General features: G+C 43.5%; 1 protein-coding gene across 1 annotated transcript in view; it reads right to left on the reverse strand.

Moving 5' to 3' along the window:
* The window catches only part of LOC137005330 (E3 ubiquitin-protein ligase rnf213-alpha-like), a 107584-nt gene that overhangs the window by 777 nt on the left and 80867 nt on the right, over nt 1-25940 (reverse strand). The window contains exons 55-64 of the mRNA XM_067366175.1: nt 25766-25860; nt 22641-22892; nt 21139-21271; nt 20423-20503; nt 20137-20317; nt 3447-3648; nt 3249-3326; nt 2028-2225; nt 1511-1600; nt 1253-1431 (exon numbers count right to left, since the gene is read on the reverse strand). Coding sequence (XP_067222276.1) covers nt 1253-1431; nt 1511-1600; nt 2028-2225; nt 3249-3326; nt 3447-3648; nt 20137-20317; nt 20423-20503; nt 21139-21271; nt 22641-22892; nt 25766-25860 — 1489 coding nt within the window. The remainder of the gene's footprint in view (nt 1-1252; nt 1432-1510; nt 1601-2027; nt 2226-3248; nt 3327-3446; nt 3649-20136; nt 20318-20422; nt 20504-21138; nt 21272-22640; nt 22893-25765; nt 25861-25940) is intronic.

Below are 25940 nucleotides of genomic sequence, written 5' to 3' on the forward strand. Positions count from 1 at the left end.
GTTGCACATCACCACAATGAAAATCAGGCATTTATGGATTCTGCTCTGCCAGTCACAAATGTCCCTGATATTCCCCAACAATTGTTTGTACATTTCTGAAATGTTTTGGTTAACTTGATTACAATGTTTTTTTGCCTCTTCGTGAAATTAATTTTCCCAGTTTCACAATTCACCCTAGTGTGATTGCTTCTTACTCTGTGTTCGACAGAGGCAGGCTGGTAGGCTACATATAAATGTGACAGTGGGGCTCCACACAACCAGTCAGAAATTACGTCAAGTAACATTTCATAAGACACAAAAATCAAGAGACACACAAATGGCTTGCAGATGCAGTTCACCAAGTGAGTCAGATGTTTCTGGTGGTATCTGCTCCCTAAATGGGGTGAGGTGGGGTGCAATGATGTAGATTCCCTGTGTTTGTCTTTTATACTGAAGTGTTTCCTGTGCTGTTTTTATAGTCGGTTTGTATCTTCTACTTGATTAGTCTGATCCCAGGTGTACGGTGTCCATTTTAGGACATTCTCACACCACAGTCATACAACGAAAGGCTTCATGCCTCAGACTAAAAGGCTTCAGGTCTCAGGAAAAACGACGTCAGGTCTCAAACAATTAGGCATCGGACAAAACAGCCTCAGACAAAAACGGCATCAGACGAAAAGGATTTAAGGAAGCGAATTGCCCCGCCTCAAAGTGACGTCACGTGCACACAGTTTTCTAAGTTGTATAAAACATACTGAATTATTTTGTAAATTTGTATTATTCGTTAGTTTTATTTGCATGTATGAAAAGTTAGTTAAATAATACATTGCTTGCATTGAAAACTATCATGAACACTTATGAAAATTAACCATGGTTTTAACATAGTAAAAGGACAGAAGGACGTGCATTTTCTTAATTAATAATTTCAATTAATTCAGATCACAAAATTGAAAATCAAAAATTATCATTTTGACTGGTCACCCAGCCAAAGACACAACTAAATATGTATATTAAAATATATATAATTTATTATTATTATTACTACATCAGTAAGTTACCCTTCATACGTGTTTTCAGAATACTTTCATAAGTTTGGTCTGATGTGTCAAACAGAACAGAAACATTCACAGTGGAAATCTGCCACATTTACATGCATCTATTCACCTGTACCCTGGTAATCATTCGTACTTTAAAAAGTCACTGGTTACGCACAAATCATGTTTAAATTTCAAAGAAAACTTGCAGCACTGGTAATATTCCCATCAGGACGTACCCCCAGTCGGGCCTGAAGGTGTCTGTGGCATTTGGGTGCTTCAGAACCAAAAGCAGAAGCTCGTGAATCTCCAGCAGGACGGCGCCGGCACTGGATTTAGTGCAGAAACTGTTGAGTGTTGTCTTGTGTTCCTCCTGTAGGGGATGTTTGTACTCCTCGCTGAAGCTCTCAAACGGGTCCTGACGGGGACACATACAGTTATCACATACAAACTCAATGAAAGCACAAATACAGTGTTTACTGTGTTGAGTGTCTCACCCTCTTCAGACTTATCATCGTCTCTGATTTAAGAGAGCTGAGCAGCTGCCACAGCGCCACACAGTGCCTCAGACAGCACCTGCTCAGTGCCTGCACACACACTTACTCAGTTACTATTGAGTGGGTTAGATTAGTGAGACTGACATGTTTATTTAGGTTTTTACACAATTATCTTTTCATTTATATAATGTCAATATAATCATTTTTAGTGCTACAGCCATCAAAGCAGTGTGATGTTATAATGCATAGGTCTTGTAAATATAGAATTTTTTTTTAAAAGTACATTAATAACACTATACTTTGTTATATTAACAACATTAAATGACAAAAAAAAAGCACAAATGCCACACGGGTGTTTTCTATGGAAGCTTGTATCCGCCATGGGATATAAAAATAATAATCATCTCACAATTCCGACCTTCTTTCAAACAATTCTGACTTTTTTCCCTCCGAATTACGAGCTATAAACACTGCTTTGCACAGATAAATAAGACGAAAGTCTGTGTCCATGACCAACCTTGAAGATGTGCGGGGCCATGTTGTCGGTCATCTTCAGCACCTCCGTCAGATAAGTGCCCAGTGGCACGTGTGGCTCTCCCCCCGTCAGGGCGAGGAAACCCAGGGCCAGCTCAGCGGTCGACAGCGCCTCACACACATCTCTGTAGGACTGCAGCTCCTTCACGAGGTTGTGTTGTGTGAGAGGATGCAGCGGCTCCTTTGGATACACAAGCACAATTATAGAAATATATCTCTGCATTACAAACATGTCTAACTCGATGTTGAGGTTACGTGAGTAACTGGTGGAGTCCTTTCGATTTCAGTTCACTAGACACTGACAGTAGCTGATACTAAAGAAAACCGTATACAGTTATGCCGTAGCCAGCATGAACCTGCCCTACCCATTAGAGTCAAACCTGAGACATGCTAAACTAACAGCGGTTGAGGTGACAAACTCCCAGTTCATCACTCAAAGCTGCAGCGTTTGCAGGCGCATCCAAATCAAGCTATACAAACGTGTTGGGAGCGATGGCATTACCAGCACCACACACAAGTTATCACACAGAGACAGCAGTATACATCATCTAGCCAATAATTTAATAATCTGCTTTAAGTATGGAGTGTGTCATGTGGCCAATTCTGTCAGTACCAAGCATACAGATTTTACTGGGTAAATATGTAGATGTGTAGAAGCAAATATAACACTAAACATATGTTTAGACACTAGATATGACCTTTCCCAATCCTGTCCACCCCTCTCTCTCCCACTTCACTTCCTAACTGTCGTATCTCAATAAAAAGGTGAAAATGCCAAAAATGAATGAAAAAAAAGAAACTTCCAGCAGAGAGAATCCCTTCTCAATATGGTGACTGGAAGAGGAATTAATAATAATATTAATAATAATAATATGTTTTATTTATTTAGCGCCTTTCAAGAACCCAAGGACGCTTTACATGTAGTTGCTAGATAACATGAATACATTTACAGTTGTAAGAAAAAGTATGTGAGCCACCTGCAGAATCTGTGAACAATTTTAACAAAATAAGAGAGATCATACAAAATGCATGTTATTTTTTATTAAGTACTGTCCTGAGTAAGATATTTTACATAAAAGACATTTATATATAGTCCACAAAAAAAACAATTATATACCCAATAAATACCCAATATGACCCCTAATGAAGGTTCGACATTGACAGATTAAACATGTATTATGCTAATACAAATAATGCTACTTACCTGTTGAACTTTACTCTTCACATCCTTAAATATGATCTCATAATTTCTGTCCTGTCTGTTCACCAATGTTGGAATACCCTAAAAAACGAAACACATATAAATAAATATAATTGTGTATTTATATCTACTCTAGTGGTTGTCAACTCCTGAATAACTCCCAAAAATTGCATTTTCAATCCTCGTGGTGCTGTGACGTACAGTAAGGGTTATGCGGGGTTTGCCCTGTAGGAAGCGGGTGATGATCTGGTGCTGGATCTTGGGCAGGTCGTACTCCATCAGTGTTTCCTGTCCGCACTCCATGCTGTACTGGCAGTTGGACAGTATGAGAGGCAGCAGATCGCGCTCACACTCATAACGGATCACGTGCAGCTCCGTCAGGTCAGCTGGGCTTACCGTGTAGCTGGAGGAGACGGGACAGAGAATGACACAGAGAAATATAAGGGCAACTGGGAAATGCGGCAAAAATGCTCCCTTTAACCCCTAGATCACAGCTCTGACAGGACGATGGTTTAGTGTTAGTGTAGGGCTGCATGACTAATTGATCAAATCGATTATTATCGATAATGAAAATAATCAACAACGAATTGGATTATCAATTAGTTGTGCTCGGAAACATCATCTAGTCACTAGCTCTACAGTAATGAATAACCCATTTCTATAGACTAAATGCAAATGGAAAATATCAGAAGTCACAGATTGAGCATGTAGCGTATGCACACGTATCAGGATAATCAATAAACTTTGGAGTTTCCAGAACGCTTTTAACCTGATGAACTTTGTTTCTTAATCACTAAATCGGCTCCGAACTGTCTACTAAAGATGAGCCCACTTGACACCTTTGTGGCCCTCCGAGTTAACACAGCAGGCCCAATTTCCTTGCTCTTAGGACATCAAAGGGGCCCCTCATGTGGACTATGGGCCAGATCCACATTCCAGCACCCACACACACTGGCACACACAAAAACACACACACACAGACACACATACAGAAACACACAAACATACACTTTTAACTGCATATATATATATATTTTAATGATATAATTTTGTCTGTAAACCATAACTTCTCTCCTATGCCTTTCTGACCTATCGAGTTTGATCTCGTTTCAAAGCTCCGGACTCGAGCTATTCATTGAGACATGTCACCAAACGGACAAATGCATTTTTCTATGTGTTTAATGATACTGTGAAGAACACACTCCTTTTGGAGATCTGATCTGGTAGTCATAAATCATTGGATTAAGTCGTGAGGCCAAACAATGGGAAAGCTTTCCCGCCAACTTTGCACCCATGTTATTGGCTACCCCACCTCAAGGAGGTGTGTCGGCTTATCTGTCATAAAAGCAAAGACGCACAATTTCTTGTGTGTTCTCCCCCGATTGTCTCACGAGCATCTCGTGCACGTTTTTCCCGGACCCCTCCGGTGACCACGCGCTGTCATCGCGCTCAGCTTCGGGACCGCCATCTTCCAGCGAACCTCACTCTCGTCCTCAGTTCAAACCTTCCCGCTGAACGGAGGAAGCCAACGAACTGCACCAGCGCTAACCTGAAATTCGACACACGCAACCAATGCAAGTATACTGCCGTTTCTCAATCTTAGATGATGAAACTGATTTCCGTGCTGGCTTAGGACTGGTTGTGAGTTTGCTACTTGCCTTCTCTCTTTCCTTCTCTACTTCTATTCTTGTACATAGGTGTGTATTTTCTTGTATATATATTTAGATGTATAACCTCTGTATTCGTAGTTTGCATATATTAAAACGTTATTCATGCTCGATTGTTCTGTTTGTTCTTTCAGCTGAAAACCCAAGTCACTTTAACGTTTTTCGATCGCTTTATGCTTTGATGTTATAATAGCAGGTTGTTTTCATGGCCAGATAACTTTGTTTATAATATTCTGTGAGGGACGTAGTTTGCTGGACAAACGAACAGTTTCTCTAAATAATTATTAAACCAGAACTAATCATATATGTAATTGATTATAATTCGTTGTAATTGATTCACGATATATGTTTAATTCCCCGTTGGGTCGATATATGAATCATAATTTATTCATAACCTTATGAATTATTATATTCATATTTCATCCATAAATTGATTAATAACCGCTACATTTCGTTACATATTATTTGGTGGAGAATGCGGGCAACGTTTTAAACTTGGTTTTCGGTAAAAGAGCAATGTAGAATAATTTTGTATGATTTAACTTACATGCGCGCTTTATTCAGTGAGAAGACGCACGGGTCCTCACTACGCACCGTTAACAAGCTGCTGTTTGTGTCTAGAAACACTGCAGGCATAGCCTTGGTTGACCGTGAAATACACTGCAGTCCATTGATATCTCAAGCTCGTATCTGTGAAGGACGACAATCTTTGCAGTAAGTTACAGTTTTGAATATTAATTTCCGCTTGAATAAACAAATTGAATCGTGTTCAGCGAGTTTAGAGGGTCGTGGCGAGATTCCTGCGATCACTCTTTCGAGGCCTCATTATATTTACCCGCTATTAAATCTGAATTTCCTGGCTTTCCTGTAGCTCAGTGGTTAGAGCATGGCACTAGCAGTGCCAAGGTCATGGGTTCGATCCCAGGGATTGCACATACTCAGATACAAATGTGTAGTATAATGCAATGTAAGTCGCTTTGGATAAAAGCGTCTGCCAAATGCATAAATGTAAATGTAATGTAAATTTCTTGTGTCGTCCAAAAATTCACAATAGCCGGTTTGCTCCTGGGTTACGTCGTTTGGACTAGCTACCCAAAACCACGTGATCCCCGTTACAAATCTAATCGGAGAGCAGTTCACCTGGTTTATCGATTGATGTGTAAAATTTGGAGCTATATCAACATTCTGATCCAATGTTGATTTGTAACCCGCGGCGAAGGAATCCCGCAAGCGTTACATATTCGCGTACATTAAAGTTTGCACCAAAGGGACTGATTCCCAGAGTTGTGTACCCGTGAGTAAAACGGTACACATATATTTATGAAAGAATCCGCTGAGGTTCTATAGTTGTAATCGTGACCGTGCAGTTAAAACAGCGTAAGGGTCAGAACCCCACAAAGCGCTCGTTTTATATCACGAATTAAAGAAAGGGGATGCAGTAACTCTGACCAGACGCCAGAGGGCAGTCTGCTCAGGTGTGCCACCCCTCCCTACTTATTGGTTGTGTGGACTCAGTGACGCCACCGCGTGGACGTTCTGAGTTAAAGCCGCTCCATACTTTGAACTGAAATTATCTCCAAGTTATCTTTTGCTTCTCTATACTGCGGGGAGTTGTAAAAGTAATTTGCTTTTGGTGGTTATGCTTTCCAATCATTGTTGGAATGTGGTTTACTGATTTAAATTTAATTTAAACACGTTTAAACTTTTAATTTAAATTGTTTCCCTTCCAACAAGGGAATTCACTTTCTGAGAGTGCGCCCCCTGGTGGACACTACCAGATAAGTCAATTCTCTTTTCCCTTGTATTCTTTTTCCTGGATTCACAGATCTACTCTATTTTATTTTATTTCAGTTTATTTATTTTATTTTTATTCTACTTTGTGTTATTTCATCCATTCCCTTTTTGTCTTTTCTCTCTTTCAAGTTATTTCTTTAGTTTTACTTTGGAAATTCATTCCCTTTTATTACTTAATGTTTTATTTTATTCACTCTTAGTTCTGGGTCCTGTGTGTTATTGGCTGGCAATAATATTCACGCACACCCAAGCCTCCCTTATTTCATACACTTATTTTGAATTTAATTAAATAACATTTAATTCAATTTTAAAATTAAGTAGTGTCAATCAGTTGGCATTTTGCTATCAACAAGCAATTCTCTTTAGGAAAAATCTGCAAATAGGGAAGGCTTTCTCTTTTCTTTTTCCCATCCTGTTATTCTATGCACTCATTTAAATTTAATTGAACAAGTTTAATTCAAATTTGAATCAAGTGCCTCTGAATTATCCTCTTTTCGCTTTTTCCCATCCTGTTATTCTACGCACTCATTTAAATTTAATTGAACAGAGTTTAATTCAAATTTGAATCAAGTGCATCTGATTTGTTTTTGTTTTATGTTATTTTTACTTTTGTTCTGCTTCTAGCTAGTTTATTTTAGACCCCTACTCTTTTATCCTACACACTTAATTAGTTAAATTCTATTTAAACAAGATTTAAATTGAGTTTTAAATTTACAATTAAGTCGTGTTTACCTGACTGTTTGTGCACTTGCAGATAAGGCCCTTTAGCGCCCTGGGGTGAGCTGACGGTTGCTCCAGTGAGTTCCAGTGAGTGGAGCTACCTGGCCTGGCGCTTCTTACACTAACCGTGTGTGAATCGTGGACATTCTGACCTCGTATCACGGGCAACACGCAAGGACATCAGCGAGTTGTGTATCAGGTACAGGGAGGCAACGAGACCCGGGGTGACAACAAGCGGCAATTTTGTTTAATTTCCCTGCTCAGGCTTCTGCACGACAGAACCGCCCGTTTGGAGTAACTGCCCGTAAAGGGGACAGACTCTGAGTTCAGGGAAAACTCAATCTTGACTGGTCACTCGGGCCGTTGGCGCAAATACCTTGCCAAAGTGCGCAATTGTGCTGGTGTTCCCTGTTTGAGAGGTTGCACCGTGGTACAAAGGGGACAGGTGGCCACGGACACCGCAGTAGAGTGTTTGATCGTCGAGGAAAGGTGGCCTGCCATTGAGTTCTTATCTGAGCACCCACGATTCACCCAGGCCTAAATTAGTGACATACAGTCACTTCACCTAATTGAAAGCCACAGAATATTACATATTCTTCAATTACTCAGGTGCGGGCCAACCCTTAGGCTCTCGATCCATACCATCCCTCTAGGTTTTATGACGCAACCGTGCACTCGCCTGACACCGTCATAAACCTGTCACGGACACACAAGAACAAGATGTAGAGATCCAGTTGCAGCATAAGTATTTATTGGGAAATCCAGAAACGTAAGTCCAAAAGCAGGCAAGGGGTCAAAATCCAGATAGTCCACAAAACAAAAGGCCAGAGAAACAAACGGTGAACGTAACAATACAACAAACCACAACCAAAGGCAGAAACAACAGAGACTAAATAGGCAGACACTAATGAACAAACACAAAACAGCTGGGTGCAATGACAATGAGATAATGAGTCCAGGAGTGAGTATGGGTATTGAAGTCCAAGGGGTGAAAATAAGAGTCCAAGATGGAGTGCCCTCTAGTGGCTGATAGGGCACTCTCACTGGTGATCATGACATTACCCCCCCTCAAAGGAGCGGCTACCAGACGCTCCACCAGAAAACAAACAAAAACACAAAAAACTCAGGAGGGAGGTGGACAGGAGGAGGATCAGGGGGAGGGATGGTGGGCCAGATCCAGGGTGCCCAACTGATAGCCAGGGCGGTGCTGGAGGCACTGACCAGGCTGGTTCCAGTGGTTCTGGAGTCCTGGCTGATTGCCAGGGTGGCGCTGGAGGAACTGACCAGGCTGGTTCCAACGGTTCAGACGGCCTGGGCAGTGGCGGCAGGGCAGAAAGCCTGGGCGGCGGCAGGGCAGAAGGCTTGGATGATGGCGGCAGGACAGAAGTTCTGGGCGGTGGCGACAGGGCTGGCCAAGGGTGCTTCGTGGCCGTATCAGGGAGAACGAGCAGCTCGGTGACGGCCTCCGTGGCCGTATCAGGGAGAGCGGAGGACTCAGGGACGGCAACGTGTTCAGGCTGGGGCTGCTCTGGGACGGCAGCGTGCTCAGGCTGGGGCTGCTCTGGGACGGCAGCGTGCTCAGGCTGGGGCTGCTCTGGGACGGCAGCGTGCTCCGGCTGGGGCTGCTCTGGGACGGCAGCGTGCTCCGGCTGGGGCTGCTCTGGGACGGCAGCGTGCTCCGGCTGGGGCTGCTCTGGGACGGCAGCGTGCTCCGGCTGCGGCTGCTCTGGGGCGGCAGCGTGCTCCGGCTGGGGCTGCTCTGGGACGGCAGCGTGCTCCGGCTGGGGCTGCTCTGGGACGGCAGCGTGCTCAGGCTGGGGCTGCTCTGGGACGGCAGCGTGCTCAGGCTGGGGCTGCTCTGGGACGGCAGCGTGCTCCGGCTGCTCTGGCGACGCCGGCAGGGCAAGGCGCTTCGTTGGCGCCGGCAGGGCAAGGCGCTTTGTTGGCGCCGGCAGGGCAAGGCGCTTCGGTGGCGCCGGCAGGGCAAGGCGCTACGGTGGCGCCGGCAGGGCAAGGCGCTTCGTTGGCGCCGGCAGGGCAAGGCGCTTCGTTGGCGCCGGCAGGGCAAGGCGCTTGGAGAACCCACAGAAAACCTCTAGAGTGGTCTCCAGGCCTTGTCGGACGGAGGAAGCCCTTTTCCTCCTTCTCCTCCGCTTATGAGGGTGAGGCGGTGGCTCACCCAACAAGGATTCACTGGCTGGAGCGGACTTACTGGCTGGAGCGGGCTCTGTAGTGGACTCACTGGCTGGAGCGGACTCACTGGCTGGAGCGGGCTCTGTAGCGGACTCACTGGCTGGAGCGGACTCACTGGCTGGAGCGGACTCACTGGCTGGAGCGGGCTCACTGGCTGGAGCGGGCTCACTGGCTGGAGCGGGCTCTGTAGTGGACTCACTGGCTGGAGCGGGCTCTGTAGCGGACTCACTGGCTGGAGCGGACTCACTGGCTGGAGCGGGCTCTGTAGCGGACTCACTGGCTGGAGCGGACTCACTGGCTGGAGCGGACTCACTGGCTGGAGCGGACTCACTGGCTGGAGCGGACTCACTGGCTGGAGCGGACTCACTGGCTGGAGCGGGCTCACTGGCTGGAGCGGGCTCACTGGCTGGAGCGGGCTCTGTAGCGGACTCACTGGCTGGAGCGGGCTCTGTAGCGGACTCACTGGCTGGAGCGGGCTCACGGGCTGGAGCGGACTCACTGGCTGGAGCGGACTCACTGGCTGGAGCGGACTCACTGGCTGGAGCGGGCTCACTGGCTGGAGCGGGCTCACTGGCTGGAGCTGACTCCAGGCCTTGAAGGATGGAAGAAGCCTTCTTCCTTCTCCTCCTCCTCCCTTTACCGGAGTGAAGCTGAGGCTCAGTGCCCCCCTCCTCTGAGGACTCTGGAATGGACTCACAGGCGGGAACGGACTCACTGACTGGTAGATTAGGTGAGGTTCTCCTACCCCGATCCTCGAGGTAGAAAACGAAACCCCAAAAATCCAGGGTCTGGAGCCCCTCCAACTCCCACTGAGACAGAGGGTTGTCGAGGCATCCATTAAAAATCCCTTTTAACGCCTCATCATTATACCGCAGTCCTCTTGAAAATGTCCAGAAAAATTGGGCAAAACACCCTACCTCACTCCCCTCCTGTCGCAGCGCCAATACTGCCCGAACCAGAGCCATCCGCTCTCCAATGGAGGCTGGGGAACTAACCCGAATACTCATGCTGCTGGATCCTTTGTGTGGTGGTTTGTTCTGTCACGGACACACAAGAACAAGATGTAGAGATCCAGTTGCAGCATAAGTATTTATTGGGAAATCCAGAAACGTAAGTCCAAAAGCAGGCAAGGGGTCAAAATCCAGATAGTCCACAAAACAAAAGGCCAGAGAAACAAACGGTGAACGTAACAATACAACAAACCACAACCAAAGGCAGAAACAACAGAGACTAAATAGGCAGACACTAATGAACAAACACAAAACAGCTGGGTGCAATGACAATGAGATAATGAGTCCAGGAGTGAGTATGGGTATTGAAGTCCAAGGGGTGAAAATAAGAGTCCAAGATGGAGTGCCCTCTAGTGGCTGATAGGGCACTCTCACTGGTGATCATGACAAAACCCAGCTGGAATAGGAAGTTTAAGTTTCACTTCTCCCCTCTAGCCCTTCTGTTTTAGTTTATTGCGATTCTATTTTTATTCCTTTCTATTTGTTTACTGCTCTATTTCTCATTTAATTGCATCCACCCTGTTCTGTTTTGCTTCTCTACTGTGTTTGTTTCTTTCAGTTCATGTAAAAGCAGAGCCTGTGAGAGCCATCACGGAAAACTGAGTAATAGATAGACGACCGAGCAGCGAGAGTCATCAAAGGACTCTTAGGGCTACCGCCTGTCAAAATCTTTATTCAAATCCGGCACTCACCCACACAAATTGACCCGCGTGGTCCTTTTGGCTATCGACAATTAAGTGTCTAGCCTACATTCCACTAACTGTCTGCACCAGTTAACTGGAACCAAACCAAAGAATTATATAATCATGCATTATTATAAGTCGTTAGCCCTGCGCGTGCTTGCATTGGTTCTGTTTGTGCTGTCTTTCTCTCGCCAACAGCAAGCTAACGTGTTCAGAGCAGCCAGCCCCAGCACCCATTGGGACGGACTCAAGACCGGGTTGGGCTCCCTGACCAGCACGATCCTGCCCAACGACGCTGTGGATACCCAGCACCTAAGCAACGAGCAGCTGGACGACAACCTGAATCGACTAATGGCCCACGATCCAATGCCGAGCTACAAAGAGTGGGCGAGAGTCATCCGAGCCATCGCCCACAACCTCAAGCTCCAGGCGGAGGACGCCCGGAGGAATCAGGCCCAGATTCATCGTCACCACGATCAGCGACTTGTCGAGACCCAGAACCAGCGTTGGACAGCGGACGAATCCAAACCCGAGCTGCAGGAGGAGCTGCAAAGACTTCAAAAAGCCCTTGCAGAGCTCCACCTGGAGGTGGAGCTTAGAAAACTGACTGGAAAACTCCAACACAGCGAAGCTCCCCTAGCCAAAGCAGAGACTACGCTGAAAGACAGACACACTAAAGCCCTGACCTGTGAAAATCATCTCAAACAGGCCCAGAAAGGAGTTATGGCTCCGAAACAACAAAGAGACTATGTGAATGAACTTGACACTGGTTACAGAGTACTGAAAAGTGGCATGGGAGGGGAAACACACATCACCGAGTTTCCCTAACCAGTCAAGAAGCCCTAATTCCAAATGGGGTTAAAAGTCCACTGCCCAAAACGTCCAACGGCCAAGAACCTTCGCCAGCAGCTGTCACATCCAACTGCCAGCACCTGCGACAGGTTCTGATCCAAAAGCTTTCTGACCCTGCATCAGATCAAGGGCTCCCTGCTGCCATGGACCTAAAACGGGGCAGACTGAATAACCCATACACTTTCTACAGCCGAATGCAAAGAGGGTACTACGGAGCACGTAACCAGCCAGCAACGGAGGAAGATTTCATCTTCAACCCTCTGCTTCTCCGAGAGCTGCACCCTGCGGTGAGTGATCATCTGGCAGCCTTGGCCTGCTCAAGCAGCATGTCTATTCAGCAGCCGCGAGACTTGGTCGACGAAGCTCAAGCCAAGCAGAGAACTGCGTCTAAAAAGACTGTAGAAATTCCAACCAGTTACCCAGACTCCGATCACTGCCCAGAAACCTGTCCTCACCTTTTTGAAAGACTGAGAAATGAAGCTGAAAGACAAAGCCAGACTCTCAAGTCACAAAGATGTGAGCTGAATGTGCAGTCTCACAGTCCAAATGAGGTCCACCTTGAACACACAGCTCCCATGCACCACACCATTGGTCGAGTGAGCCTGGTACCTCCTGTGTGCGTAGCGCAAATGGACACGTTTCTCTGTTTCACCCACAAAGACCCGCTAGACTGTTTTGAGCCCTTATTGAACGCCAGACCACTGAAAATCTGGGCTCAAGTGTGTGAACTTCTGCCTTCCCAGTCACCCAGACCACCTGAGCCAGACGGTCAGGTCACAGAGGTCGCGGGAAATCTCCCAGCTAACCGCGGGAACCCCGGCTCAGAGCACAGTTCAAGGTTGCCACCCGGCGTACTTCAACTCACCATAGACTGTAACTCTCTCTGCTCCAAGGTCACGACAGACTCACAGCTGAATGATGTAACTACAACAGACATTATTCTCACACTGTGGGCAGACAACTCAGCCTTCAGCCACACGCTGTTAAGTGCTGTCAGTGAAGGAACACCGGACCTCCCATTTGTCAACAAGCAAACACACTTTCCACTAGACTTTCGTCTGCCAACCATGATGACTGTCAAGGACATCTGCGTTTTGAACTTCAAATGGAACAACCGGCATTTTACCCATCACTTCCTGGTCCTTCCAGACCTCCTGATGCACTCTAATGCTCATACGGACAGTGCAAGTGAGTTGTTGTGGGCCCCTATGACTGTACAGCTTCCTGTTGTTCCTGTCAACACTGCCAACTTCCTGTCAGGCCAGACTATCCAACAGGTCTGCATCCTGATCAACATACAGGAACCTGTAGTACCACCTTACACCAAAGGGGGTGCTGTTTGGATCAACATACAGGAAATTGTAGTACCACCTTACACCAAAGGGAGTGCTGTTTGGCTCAACAGGCAATGTGGTCAAACCCTAAGCCACATTCTGGGCTCCTTCACACTGTCACCTGAAGGCGTGGAACTTGGACTTGCTCTAAAAGCCACACCGCTAACTGAAGTGTCACCCTACGTAGTTCACAGCTGGCTCAACGAATGCATGGTCACAGACATCAGCATTCCCAAAGCCCACCATCTAGAATGGATAATGGACCACGGCCCTATGACTTTGAACGCAAGTTAACAGTCATTAACTTAATACCAGCTGCCATGGTCCCAGAAGGAAGCTTAAGCAACACAAGTTTCACAGCATCCTTCAAGAGCATCTCCATCACTTCCATCAAACTGGTACCCACAGAACAGGTGCACAGAACGGAGCTGATGGAGGACAAACACCTTGCAGTACCCACAGTCGCTAACCAGCCTGCCTGTGAAACTCAGGAAAGCGCTGCACCTCTGACAGCCAACCTGACAGCTAACACCACAACAGAGGAGCCCTTCCCAAGGTTTGAGCCTAAAGGCCAACAGATCCAGAAAGATGCAAGTGCGCTAAAGAATGATGCAGACTGTCAAAAACTCAGAAACGTCTTGCACAAACTCAAAGTGACATTTGACAAAGACTTTTTATGCTGTGGTCTCACTAAACTTCACACAGTGCATAGTGCAACACACCCAAATGCTCCTCCCACCTTAATCAGGCAGTACGAAGGTCACATCGCCCCACATGAATCAGTACAGGAGGTTGTTCATTCAACAGAAGGAAAAGGTGTTATCTGCCCATGCAACAGCACCTATTCAGCCCCTACCTGGTCCATTGTCAAACCAGACAGCAAGTGGCGACCCACCAGCGACTTCAGGAGGCTGAACCAGCAGGTGCCACTGCCACAACGTGCCAGAAAGCACAAGTCTGCACGGAGCGGAGATTCAGCTGCCTGTCAAAACTGCTATAACAGCACACCAGCGTTGACACTTCAGATACTGGTACCCCAACAACAGCGACCAGCCTGTCACAGATACCTCAAAGAGAATGCGTGCCAAGGAATGCCCACGGCCTACGTCGATGGACGTTCCTACAACCATGAGGGCATCCCACAGGCAAATGCAGGGGTACGATGGTTAAGAAACCAACCCTGCCAACCACAGAACAGCAGGTGGGGTCCCCAGTCATGTCAATATGGTGAAGCAGCAGCTACCCTCAAAACCCTTCACGTCTCCTCAGCTCATAACATCAGGGAACTCATGTGCACAGACTCACACTTTGCCAGACCTTGTTTCACATGCCATCTTCTGGGCTGGAAACAAACTGGTTTCAAGACTGAATGCAACAAGCAGGTGAAACATCAACACATGTTCCAGACACGTGATCACCTCACCGAAGCACACGACATGATCGTTTACTGGGAAAAGGTGAAAAGATGCTTGAAGCAACCAGGGCGTGACAAAGGTGTGAACGACCAAACTAATGCCCTTGCCAAGACTGGCACACTGCATAACAAGCTATGGTCACACCCACCCCATTCACCCACCCTTAGTGTGGCAACAACAACCCGCAGCCAGCGGACTGTTCCTGCAACATTTCCCACCTTACTGCCACTGCCACTGCCACTGACAACCAAACTTTCCAACATTTCCATTCGAAATGTTTTGTACCACCACTCAGACCCCTCCAACCTCCCGTTCCCGGCATCTGGTCCCACGGCGGCCCCTAGCAACAAACGACTGCACGAGACCGACCACATGCTGCGTGTGGGAATAAACTTTCTAAAGTATGTCCCTGATGTCTTCACAGCGCCAAAGCTTGTACTGCCACAGGGCCAAAAGGGGGGTGAACTGATATACACCCACGACACACCATGTGCCAAACACCATGGCACCAGAACTACGGACGAGACATTAAAACAAGTGGCGTACCGGCCCAGCATGCAGAAAGATGTGGCAGAGCACGCCAGAGGATGTCAAGTTTGCCGTCACGTCCAGACTGCAAACGAAAAGCACCGAGCTCCACTGCAAAACCGAGGAGTCACGTTTCCACGGTCAGTCGACCAGAAAGACTGGATGGTAAAACCTCCTCTTATGCTCATGGCCATCACAGACACCATACAGGAGTCAACTCCGGTGTTCCCCACGGAACTACTGATGGCACGGCAGGTGCCACTGCCGTTGCACCTGTACCAATCAGGAGACTTGAGTCTCATCACAGCCTGCTCCCCTCATCAGCATCACAACAAGCTCCGCCTACAACTGAGAAAGCAACTCGCAACACAGAGCCAAACCCTGCAAACCACCTGCAAATCCTGGAAAGGTATTGCGGTGGTTCTCCGCACTCACACAAACGGCGAACTCAAGGAAGCAACTGTTTACAGTCCTCCAGAATGACTTTGCCCAAAATCAGCTGGTTATAGCTCTGTTGACAGACCTGCCACGAGAAATTAGCTTCCCTATGGACAGAGTGGCTATGAATAGGATTCCTCAGTATCCTACACAAACTGTGCTGGACTTTGCTACTGGCAGACCCAAAGACACGGTCAATGTCAGGTGGCGGCAACGTAACACCCATGCCCAGAAACACACCTCAGTTGCGGTAGCCTACCACAACAGCAACCCACGGCTGTGCCCGGCTCCCCACTTTAGCAGGTGTAGTTTCACCAAAGACTTTCAGTACTTCTGCCCAAACCAGCTCTTCCTCAGAAACCACACTGAAGGAATGGGCCGGTTGCAGCCCATTACCAGCAACACACGCTGCCCTGCCGAGGCCAAGCCTCGCGCCCCAGTCAGCAGAGCACAAGCCGAGATTGTGGATGATCAACTGCTCATCCACACCCCCACTCATGCTGCCACCCTAACCTACAATCAGCACAGCACCGCCACTCGTGTCAACCTGCCCAATCCAAGTAAGTGGATCCAGGTACCCCTGGGTTCCATCCTTCACCGCAGCCATCTGGCGGTGCACTGTCTCTCACGCAAAGAGGACCAGTCAGAACTGGAAATCCCATCTTCCCCCAGGGATCACCATCACACCTTAGATCCAGGAATGGAACTGAGGATTGACAAAGGGGGGTCCCAGCTAAGTGACAGTACTCCCATTGATGCAGCCTTCCAAGCACTCTCACGACTGCCTGTCCTGACCAGCTCACCTAGAGCCCGAGCTTGGACTGCTGCCAACACAATCCGTTGCCTCTCCATGGCAATCAAGTACGCACTCGCCCTGGGCCTGTCCTTCATCCTATCCCAAGGGATCAAAGGGATGCAAGAATCCATGGACAGGTGCTTATCTGCTCTCCCTCAAGGACCAGTAGGAAGCACCTGCTGCGTGACCATCCGGATCCATGTGCCATCGAACTTGGCTACCATCCAACGAAGTCCGCACAGGAACTTTGTTGGCCGAAAGGGGGAATCTGTAGCGTATGCACACGTATCAGGATAATCAATAAACTTTGGAGTTTTCAGAACGCTTTTAACCTGATGAACTTTGTTTCTTAATCACTAAATCGGCTCCGAACTGTCTACTAAAGATGAGCCCACTTGACACCTTTGTGGCCCTCCGAGTTAACACAGCAGGCCCAATTTCCTTGCTCTTAGGACATCAAAGGGGCCCCTCATGTGGACTACGGGCCAGATCCACATTCCAGCACCCACACACACTGGCACACACAAAAACACACACACACAGACACACATACAGAAACACACAAACATACACTTTTAACTGCATATATATATATATATTTTAATGATATAATTTTGTCTGTAAACCATAACTTCTCTCCTATGCCTTTCTGACCTATCGAGTTTGATCTCGTTTCAAAGCTCCGGACTCGAGCTATTCATTGAGACATGTCACCAAACGGACAAATGCATTTTTCTATGTGTTTAATGATACTGTGAAGAACACACTCCTTTTGGAGATCTGATCTGGTAGTCATAAATCATTGGATTAAGTCGTGAGGCCAAACAATGGGAAAGCTTTCCCGCCAACTTTGCACCCATGTTATTGGCTACCCCACCTCAAGGAGGTGTGTCGGCTTATCTGTCATAAAAGCAAAGACGCACAATTTCTTGTGTGTTCTCTCCTGATTGTCTCACGAGCATCTCGTGCACGTTTTTCCCGGACCCCTCCGGTGACCACGCACTGTCATCGCGCTCAGCTTCGGGATCGCCATCTTCCAGCGAACCTCACTCTCGTCCTCAGTTCAAACCTTCCCGCTGAACGGAGGAAGCCAACGAACTGCACCAGCGCTAACCTGAAATTCGACACACGCAACCAATGCAAGTATACTGCCGTTTCTCAATCTTAGATGATGAAACTGATTTCCGTGCTGGCTTAGGACTGGTTGTGAGTTTGCTACTTGCCTTCTCTCTTTCCTTCTCTACTTATTCTTGTACATAGGTGTGTATTTTCTTGTATATATATTTAGATGTATAACCTCTGTATTCGTAGTTTGCATATATTAAAACGTTATTCATGCTCGATTGTTCTGTTTGTTCTTTCAGCTGAAAACCCAAGTCACTTTAACGTTTTTCGATCGTTTTATTCTGTGATGTTATAATAACAGGTTGTTTTCATGGCCAGATAACTTTGTTTATAATATTCTGTGAGGGACGTAGTTTGCTGGACAAACGAACAGTTTCTCGAAATAATTATTAAACCAGAACTAATCATATATGTAATTGATTATAATTCGTTGTAATTGATTCACGATATATGTTTAATTCCCCGTTGGGTCGATATATGAATCATAATTTATTCATAACCTTATGAATTATTATATTCATATTTCATCCATAAATTGATTAATAACCGCTACATTTCGTTACAAGCAGCTGGAGGAAATGTTCATGATGCAAGCTGTCCGAAACACGAGAGTGCTTTATATTTATAAGCGCTTCAAACAAAGGCATAAGTGTTTTTTAAGTCTCTCCCAGTCACGCTCTGACAGATGTGATGGTGCAACGGATCACAAAACTCACCGTTTGGATCATATTATGGTTTTCAAGTCACCGGATTAAAAAAAAACACTAAATAAATAAAAAAGAATAAAAGTAAATAAATAAAATACAAATGATTGGGTGGGTGGGGGTGTTGCACATGTAACTTTGAATTATTTAATTTATTTAAAGAACACTTTAAGTACTTTGACACTACAGCAAATACTCTCAACTAATAAAGTTCAAACATTGTTAAAGACACGTTAACAGACAGTAAAAATAAGAGTATACAAATTAAAACATAGATAAACACTATAGAACACTTACAAATAAAGTTAGGTCTAACGGTAGTATTCAGATCCAGAAATGTAATAATACAGGCTAAATATAATTGTTATTACACTAGTGTTCAATGTATAAATGAAATACTGAATAATCATTGTTAAAGCTGTGTTTTGTTGTTTGACAAATAATGAGATTGTAGTTATTTTTAGGCTGCTGTCACTAAATGCACAGAACAAACATGATGAAACATGTCCGATTTCTGTGTACGAGAATACTTGTCGAGATGGCGTATTTTGAGATTATTTTGTATGTGTCCGTTCAAGTGCAAGGAGTCACAAAACCGGGCTTGATTATGTTTAAAGGTGTCTCTGTGTGCACGTGTGCTTTGAGTATGTGCACAGAAAACAAATCGCGATTGTGAATCGAGATCTCTTTTGCCTCTTCTTACATTTGAAAGGTTTAAAAAATGCTTGAGTGTTTTAAAATGACAAGTACAATTTTCAAATAATAAAACTTTCACTATATAATGATTAAAAGCAACTTTAAAATGGCAATCCGTTGTTTTTAGGTTTGAATGTAATGTTTTAACCCTTTTTTACTTATAACGCACAGCATAGTCTACATAGATACATTCACTATAAATATATTTTTTGCAAGGCTTTACATTACACATTGTTTGGAGGACACCACTGGGCAGGATATGGAATAACATTGTTTAAAATAATAAATTACAATTTATTTTTAATTATTTCTTTTTAGATTTTTTCATCCAATTAAAGCCACAATATGTAAATTTTCACCCTTATTCAAAACAAAGGCGTAGCTTGACACATTGATTTGGTGGAATCATGGGAGGTGTTGTCTTCACATCTACAGCTGGTGGAAAAAAATCAGGACGGGCAGAAATCATGTTCAGGATGAGATTATTACCATTACTGTAGTATGAAGAAGAGCAGGGCGAGTGATGTTGGAGCTAAACATTGTTCTAATGGTTTTTGGATATTTTAATTAAAAATTCCTACAAATTGTGTCCTACTAATTAATCAGTTATCAAAATAATCATTAGTTGCAGCCCTAGTTTGAGTGTCTGTGTGGGTCACTACTGTAGGTAGATGCTTACTGGTCCAAATCAAAAGAGCCCATTAAGTCATCTAGCTATTGCTCAGAAGCTTCTTTAAATGCATATCTATGGGTGTTTTTTTCCTCATCCACCATCATTGGGCTTTTTTCTTCATCAAGCCTCATGATTTGAAACATCGCTCATATCCACGGTGTAGGATGAGTCAACAATTAATCCTAGGGTTAAGGTTTTGTTCAACGCAATAACCCAACATGGCCAATGATCACTATATCAAATGACATGGGACATCTACTTACCCAGACTCCTCTCCGGTGTGTTTTTCCACAGTGTACACAAGGTCATTATGAAGGGTGATGAGGTAACTGACGAGGGCAGTGGAGCAGAGGCCCAGACCCTGTCTCTGTGGCAGCAGCACCTGCAGGTCAGTCTTCAGACCCAGATCTTCTTGAGTATATTCAGCCGGCAGCTTTATCTCTCCTGACAGAAAACATCATGTATGAAAACAATACACATTACCTGTCTGCTCAAGCATTGATTTAACAGTCTCTTAAATCATGGTTAGTTCAGTAGGAGCTGGTTTACCTGTGGTAGCCAGAGACACCCTGAGCTGGTTCCATGTTGACAAGAAGATCTTTATGTACCTTTCATACCAAGCTAGTGAAGCTGTCGATTGAAAACATGGCACTTTTACTGTTTGTAGTGAACATAATATTTATTTACAGAGAAATGGCATTTGCTTGCATAATTACTGAACACTTTTGCACTGAAATGGGCAAATTAACTATAAACAAGCATAAACAACAATTTTACAATTTAACAACAGTTCATTTATCAATCAATCAATCATGAACATCCTCACACTGAGCCTAAGACAGGGATGGACAACTCTGGCCACCGAGGTTCATTTTCCTACAGAGATGAGCTCCAAGCCTGATCAAACTCTGTCTGTATCTTTATAGTAATCCTGAAGACACTGATGCATTTGTTCTGGTGTGTTTGATTAGGGTTCAGTTGAAACTCTTGAAACAAATAGACTTGATTGAAATGCAATAGGCATCATAAAAGCCTCTCCCCTTTTGTTCAAACTAAGTCACCGGCCCCAAAGATCATAAAACCAGTTCTCTTCAAAGGCCTTAACAGAGACGGTGTCTGGAGCTCTCTGCAAGCTTCAGAGACAGATGGTGATTCCTTCTCCATATCCCACCTCAATAGACAGTGCCGGACAAAGTTGTCCACTCCTACCCTAAGACAACATTTAGCCATGGAAAATGATGTTTCATTCTCTGATATAGCCGTACCTTCTTTATGGCTATCCAGGAACTCTCCAATGGTTTTGAAGTTAAGGTCTGTCATGTTCTGGAACTTCTTTACCAAATCCCTCTGGAGAACCAAGATGTCAGGAAGGAACCGCACCAGCCGTAGCTCTGCATCCTGAAATAAACAGTTGGTTAACATGACACTAGTCCCCCAGAGCTCTGCACATAACATGCAGAAAAATAAAGTTAATCCATGCATTAAGAAATTGTTGAATGTCTCTTTGTAGCCTTCCAGCCTACTTAAAATGTGAGAACTTGCTATTAATTTGCTCTTTTGATTTGAAAAATGAAGAAACAAAAAAATAGGCTAAAATGTAGCCACAAATTAACTACAGCGGAATCAAAACGCAGGGATGTAATGTTCCAATGAAGCGTCCTCATGTTTCAACTAAACAGGATGATGATAAACATGCATGAGTTGTTTTTCCCTGCATGTCAGAATGTTGCTCTGTAAATACTAAACATTTTCAACACAGGCCTACATAAAGTCCCGGGACAGTTAAACTTATTTTGTCAAGATGAAGACAAGATGATGCTGATGGCAACTCCGGGATGAACTGCAAAGAACTTAACAATCCTGGATCACGTCAAATCATCAACGATGAAATCCTGCTCATTTCAAGTAATTCACTCATATTTTTCACACTATATAAATGGTGCTTCTCTTATATTATAGCAAATTTGAAAACACTTATTATGAGTTAGTCGTATACACTGTAAAGCCAAGCTTCTAAGGCCATGCACCCTAGCTCGAGCTAGATGCTTCTGTTATGACTGTGTTTTTGCCTGGAGACCAGCTCTATCTCCGCGCCCCTCTGGTAAAAAGCTGTGAGGCAAGTACATGCCACAGCGATTCTCACGTGGCCTGAGGGCAAGATGGTCTGGGAATGTGAGGCTCGAGTAAAAGTGAGCATGTTTAACAGCCCTCGTGAAATCACAGATGATGCTGCCGCCTTTAAACCCAGTGCTCTTTGAAACATTCGCTGTGGAGGCAACCCAAACAGGACAGCACCCTACAAGCTCCTCTTCATGAAACATGCCGAGTCAAGAACAAGGCTGATGCGCACACTTTCTTCAGGCTGCTTCTTCTATAAACAGGATGAAGTTGATGAATTAATGCTCGAATACCATTGACCGCTTAATTTCACTGGCATGATTCAATATGGGCTTCATATTTTTGTGGAGAATGTTGTTTTTCCCATAATGTTAGCTATCGATAGAATATTGAGGGAACTGAAAGTTTCAATCTTGCACCTAATCTGATGACTTTACACAACTTCAGAGAGGTTTTTTTTTAATCCAACTATATTAACTTGAACCTGTTTAATCTGTACTTTTTTTTTAGGAAAATTTGTTTTTGGGCATGAGTATTATAAAGTCACTTTTGTCACTATTTTTGTGTTTCCTCTACACCAGTTTACCTTTATTTTGATTTTTTCCCCCATACACATTTATTATTGTGGAATAATCACTTCAGATCTTACCCTCTGAAGGAACCTCCAGAGTACAGGTAAAGTGTCTCGGCCATTGTTCTGCTCCACAATGTGGGCAAGACTCAACATCGAGACCTTCCTCCTGCAGCTCCAGATGGATGAATTATGGATAAGGGAGTTCTGGGGTAAACAGTGCAGGAAAAGCTCTGGTTTCCCAAACGTCAACTTCATCACTGGATTAGAAGACACTCGCTCATCTTTCCTGATGAATGCACTCACTTCATTTAGCTGATTGTCCAGATCCTGAGAGAAAGATCACAGTAGAGTTGAGCTTTAATCCAGAGGTTTCTCAACTTTTAGACAGCAGATGTGGTCTATTTGCTTGAAGTACAGTTCTCTGATGGCAGCTAATGGTCACATGGCATGCAAGTAAACAGTATATTGATCATTTTAACTTCAAATCCACAAGCTTTTATTTTGGTGGAATATTGGTGAATGTATATATTCTATATTCTGTTCACATAATAGTTGGAAATTATGCAAATGTGAGTATAAATAAAGTGAACATGCATTTTGTGCACACTGTGTTCCTAATTATGTCACACTCACAGTGCTTGCAGAGATGGAGTTTGTGAGAACACATTATTATAAGCTGCACACATGTAAATGAACACACTGCTACTCTTCACTCAGAATCAGTGCAACTACATGTGCTTCTTTTTATCCTATCACAGTTTGATAGGATAAATTGAGTTTTATTTTAATTGTGCAGCCCCAGTTATTTATTTGAATGTGCAGTTTACATATTCCAGGGCCCAGTTTTATGGCTACACTGATTAAAATAAAAGTAATTTTACAGGTAATGGTGCAATTTTAAATTTCTACTATTAAATTAACACGGAATTGCAGATTTTAAAAGGAAATTTTCTGTATTTTTACAGAATGTGTAATTTTATATAAAATGTTAATTAATATTTCATTATTTATATACAAATTTTTTTTCTGTAAAAATAGAAAAAAGGAAAAAACTACATAAATCTGCAGACATTAAACATGTTTTTTCTTACCATTTAAGATTTTTGATTAAATGGTTTTTTCTTACCATTTAAGAAATTTGTTCAGCTCTTTTTCTTGATTTATCGAAGGCTTTTGACACAGTTGATCACGACATCCTTCTAAAAAGACTTTCCATTGTTGGTTTCTCAGATAATGCTATCAAATGGTTTGCAAACTACCTTTCAGCGAGAACACAGTGTGTGTTTTTAAAGGGTTGTACTTCATCTGTTCTGTCAGTCACTAAAGGTGTCCCTCAGGGGTCTGTTTTGGGACCCATTTTATTTTCTTTGTATATAAATAATATTTGTGATAACATTCCCAATGCTATGTACCATCTTTATGCAGACGACACTGCTATTTATTGCTGTGCTTCATCAGCTTCACAAGCTCTTCATTATTTACAGTCAGCATTTGATATTGTTCAGTCTCGACTATGTCAACTTAAACTAGTTTTAAATATAGATAAAACTAAACTAATGATTTTTTTCAAATTCTAAAGCTCTATCAAGTAATCTTCCTGATATAATATCTTCACAGGGAGCAAAAATAGAATGTGTTGCGAGCTATAAGTACCTGGGTATTTTACTTGATAATCAATTAACCTTTAAGCCACACATTGATAAATTACTTTTAAAACTTAAGCTTAAATTGGGTTTTTATTTCAGAAACAAAACTTTATTTTCTTTTAGTGCAAGGAAATATTTGGTATCTGCAACCTTTTTACCATTATTGGATTATGGAGATCTGCTTTACATGACTGCCCCAGTACATTATTTAAAAAAACTTGATACTGTTTATCATAGTGCTTTACGTTTTATTACTGGTTATGGCTATCAAGCACATCATTGCACTTTATATGACAAGGCTGAGTTGCCATCTCTGTGTACTAGAAGAACTTTCAATTGTTACTGTTTTATTTATAAGTCTATCTGTGGTCTAGCTCCATCTTACTTGTCTCTTAGCTTTTCAAACACAAATGTTTGTTACAATCTTCGTTCAAACAATTTGTTATATCTTAAAGTTCCTCGAGTTCGAACAGAGCTAGGTAAAAAAGGTTTTAAATATAATGCTTCCACTGTTTGGAATACCTTACAAAATGTCTTAAAGCTGACTGTGCTTCCATCACTAAATGAGTTTAAGTTACTTTTAACAGATTATGTGTTTTATCCTTTGGTAAATTGCTGTTGTGATCCTTGATTCTTTTTTGTTTTGTTTTTTTGTGTCTTGATGTGTATTTGTATGTCTATGTTATTGCTGCTGCTTTCTTGGCCAGGTCACTCTTGTAAAAGAGATTTTAATCTCAATGAGTTTTTTTAACCTGGTTAAATAAAGAAATGAATGAATGAATGAATCATGTGTTGGTTAAAGTGAGTTTTTATAAGGTTAAATAATAGTATTTGTACATGCACTGTAAAAAATGATTTGGTCCCACTTTATATTAAGTGGCCTTAACTACTATGTACTTACATCAAAAAATAAGTACAATGTACTTGTTGGGTTCATATTGAATTGCAAAACACTTTTGCTGCTATTGAGGAGGATAGAGGTTAGGTTAGGGAAAGCTTTGGTGGTATGGGTAGGTTTAAGGGTAGGGGTAAGGGTTAAGGGATGGGTCAACAGTGTAATTATAAATGTAATTACAGAAATTAATTACAGATGTAATTACATGCAGGTGTTTTTAAAATATAAGTACAATGTAAAAACATGTATGTACACAATAAGTGCATTGTATCAAATGATTAATATAAATGTAAGTACATAGTAGTTAAGGCCACTTAATATAAAGTGGGACCATTTATTTTAATGGTTATATTTGTTAACTAACGATACTGCCGCACTCCGCATAACTTGATTCTGCTGCGGTAGAGCTTCACTTAATCCCACATTTATTTTACAGTGCAGTAATATATTAATATTTGTACTATTATTAAGATAGATATTATATGACAACTCAACAAAGATTGAGTCAAATTTAAAGTCCAGGTACAACAACAGACTGATTCATTTAAATTTGATATTGTCTATCCATTTTAGACATAATGAAAAATTAAAAAATGGAAAATCAAGCAGGATACACTAAATATTGATGATACATAATATACTAAAAGCATGCTGTTTACCTTCAGCTGATGGGTAATGACATCATTATTCATGGCATTTTCCCATCCGTTTCTTGCATCTTTAGTGGAAAGTGTTTGATCATAAGGAACAGGCCCTGTATCAAAATGTTACATTTGTTGAATTTCTGTGGCAGGAGATCAATATGGCCAGTGGCAAATGTAAGGTGAGTTGTGT

The sequence above is a fragment of the Chanodichthys erythropterus genome, chromosome 17, assembly GCF_024489055.1.
Source record: "Chanodichthys erythropterus isolate Z2021 chromosome 17, ASM2448905v1, whole genome shotgun sequence".
Lineage (NCBI taxonomy): Eukaryota > Metazoa > Chordata > Actinopteri > Cypriniformes > Xenocyprididae > Chanodichthys > Chanodichthys erythropterus.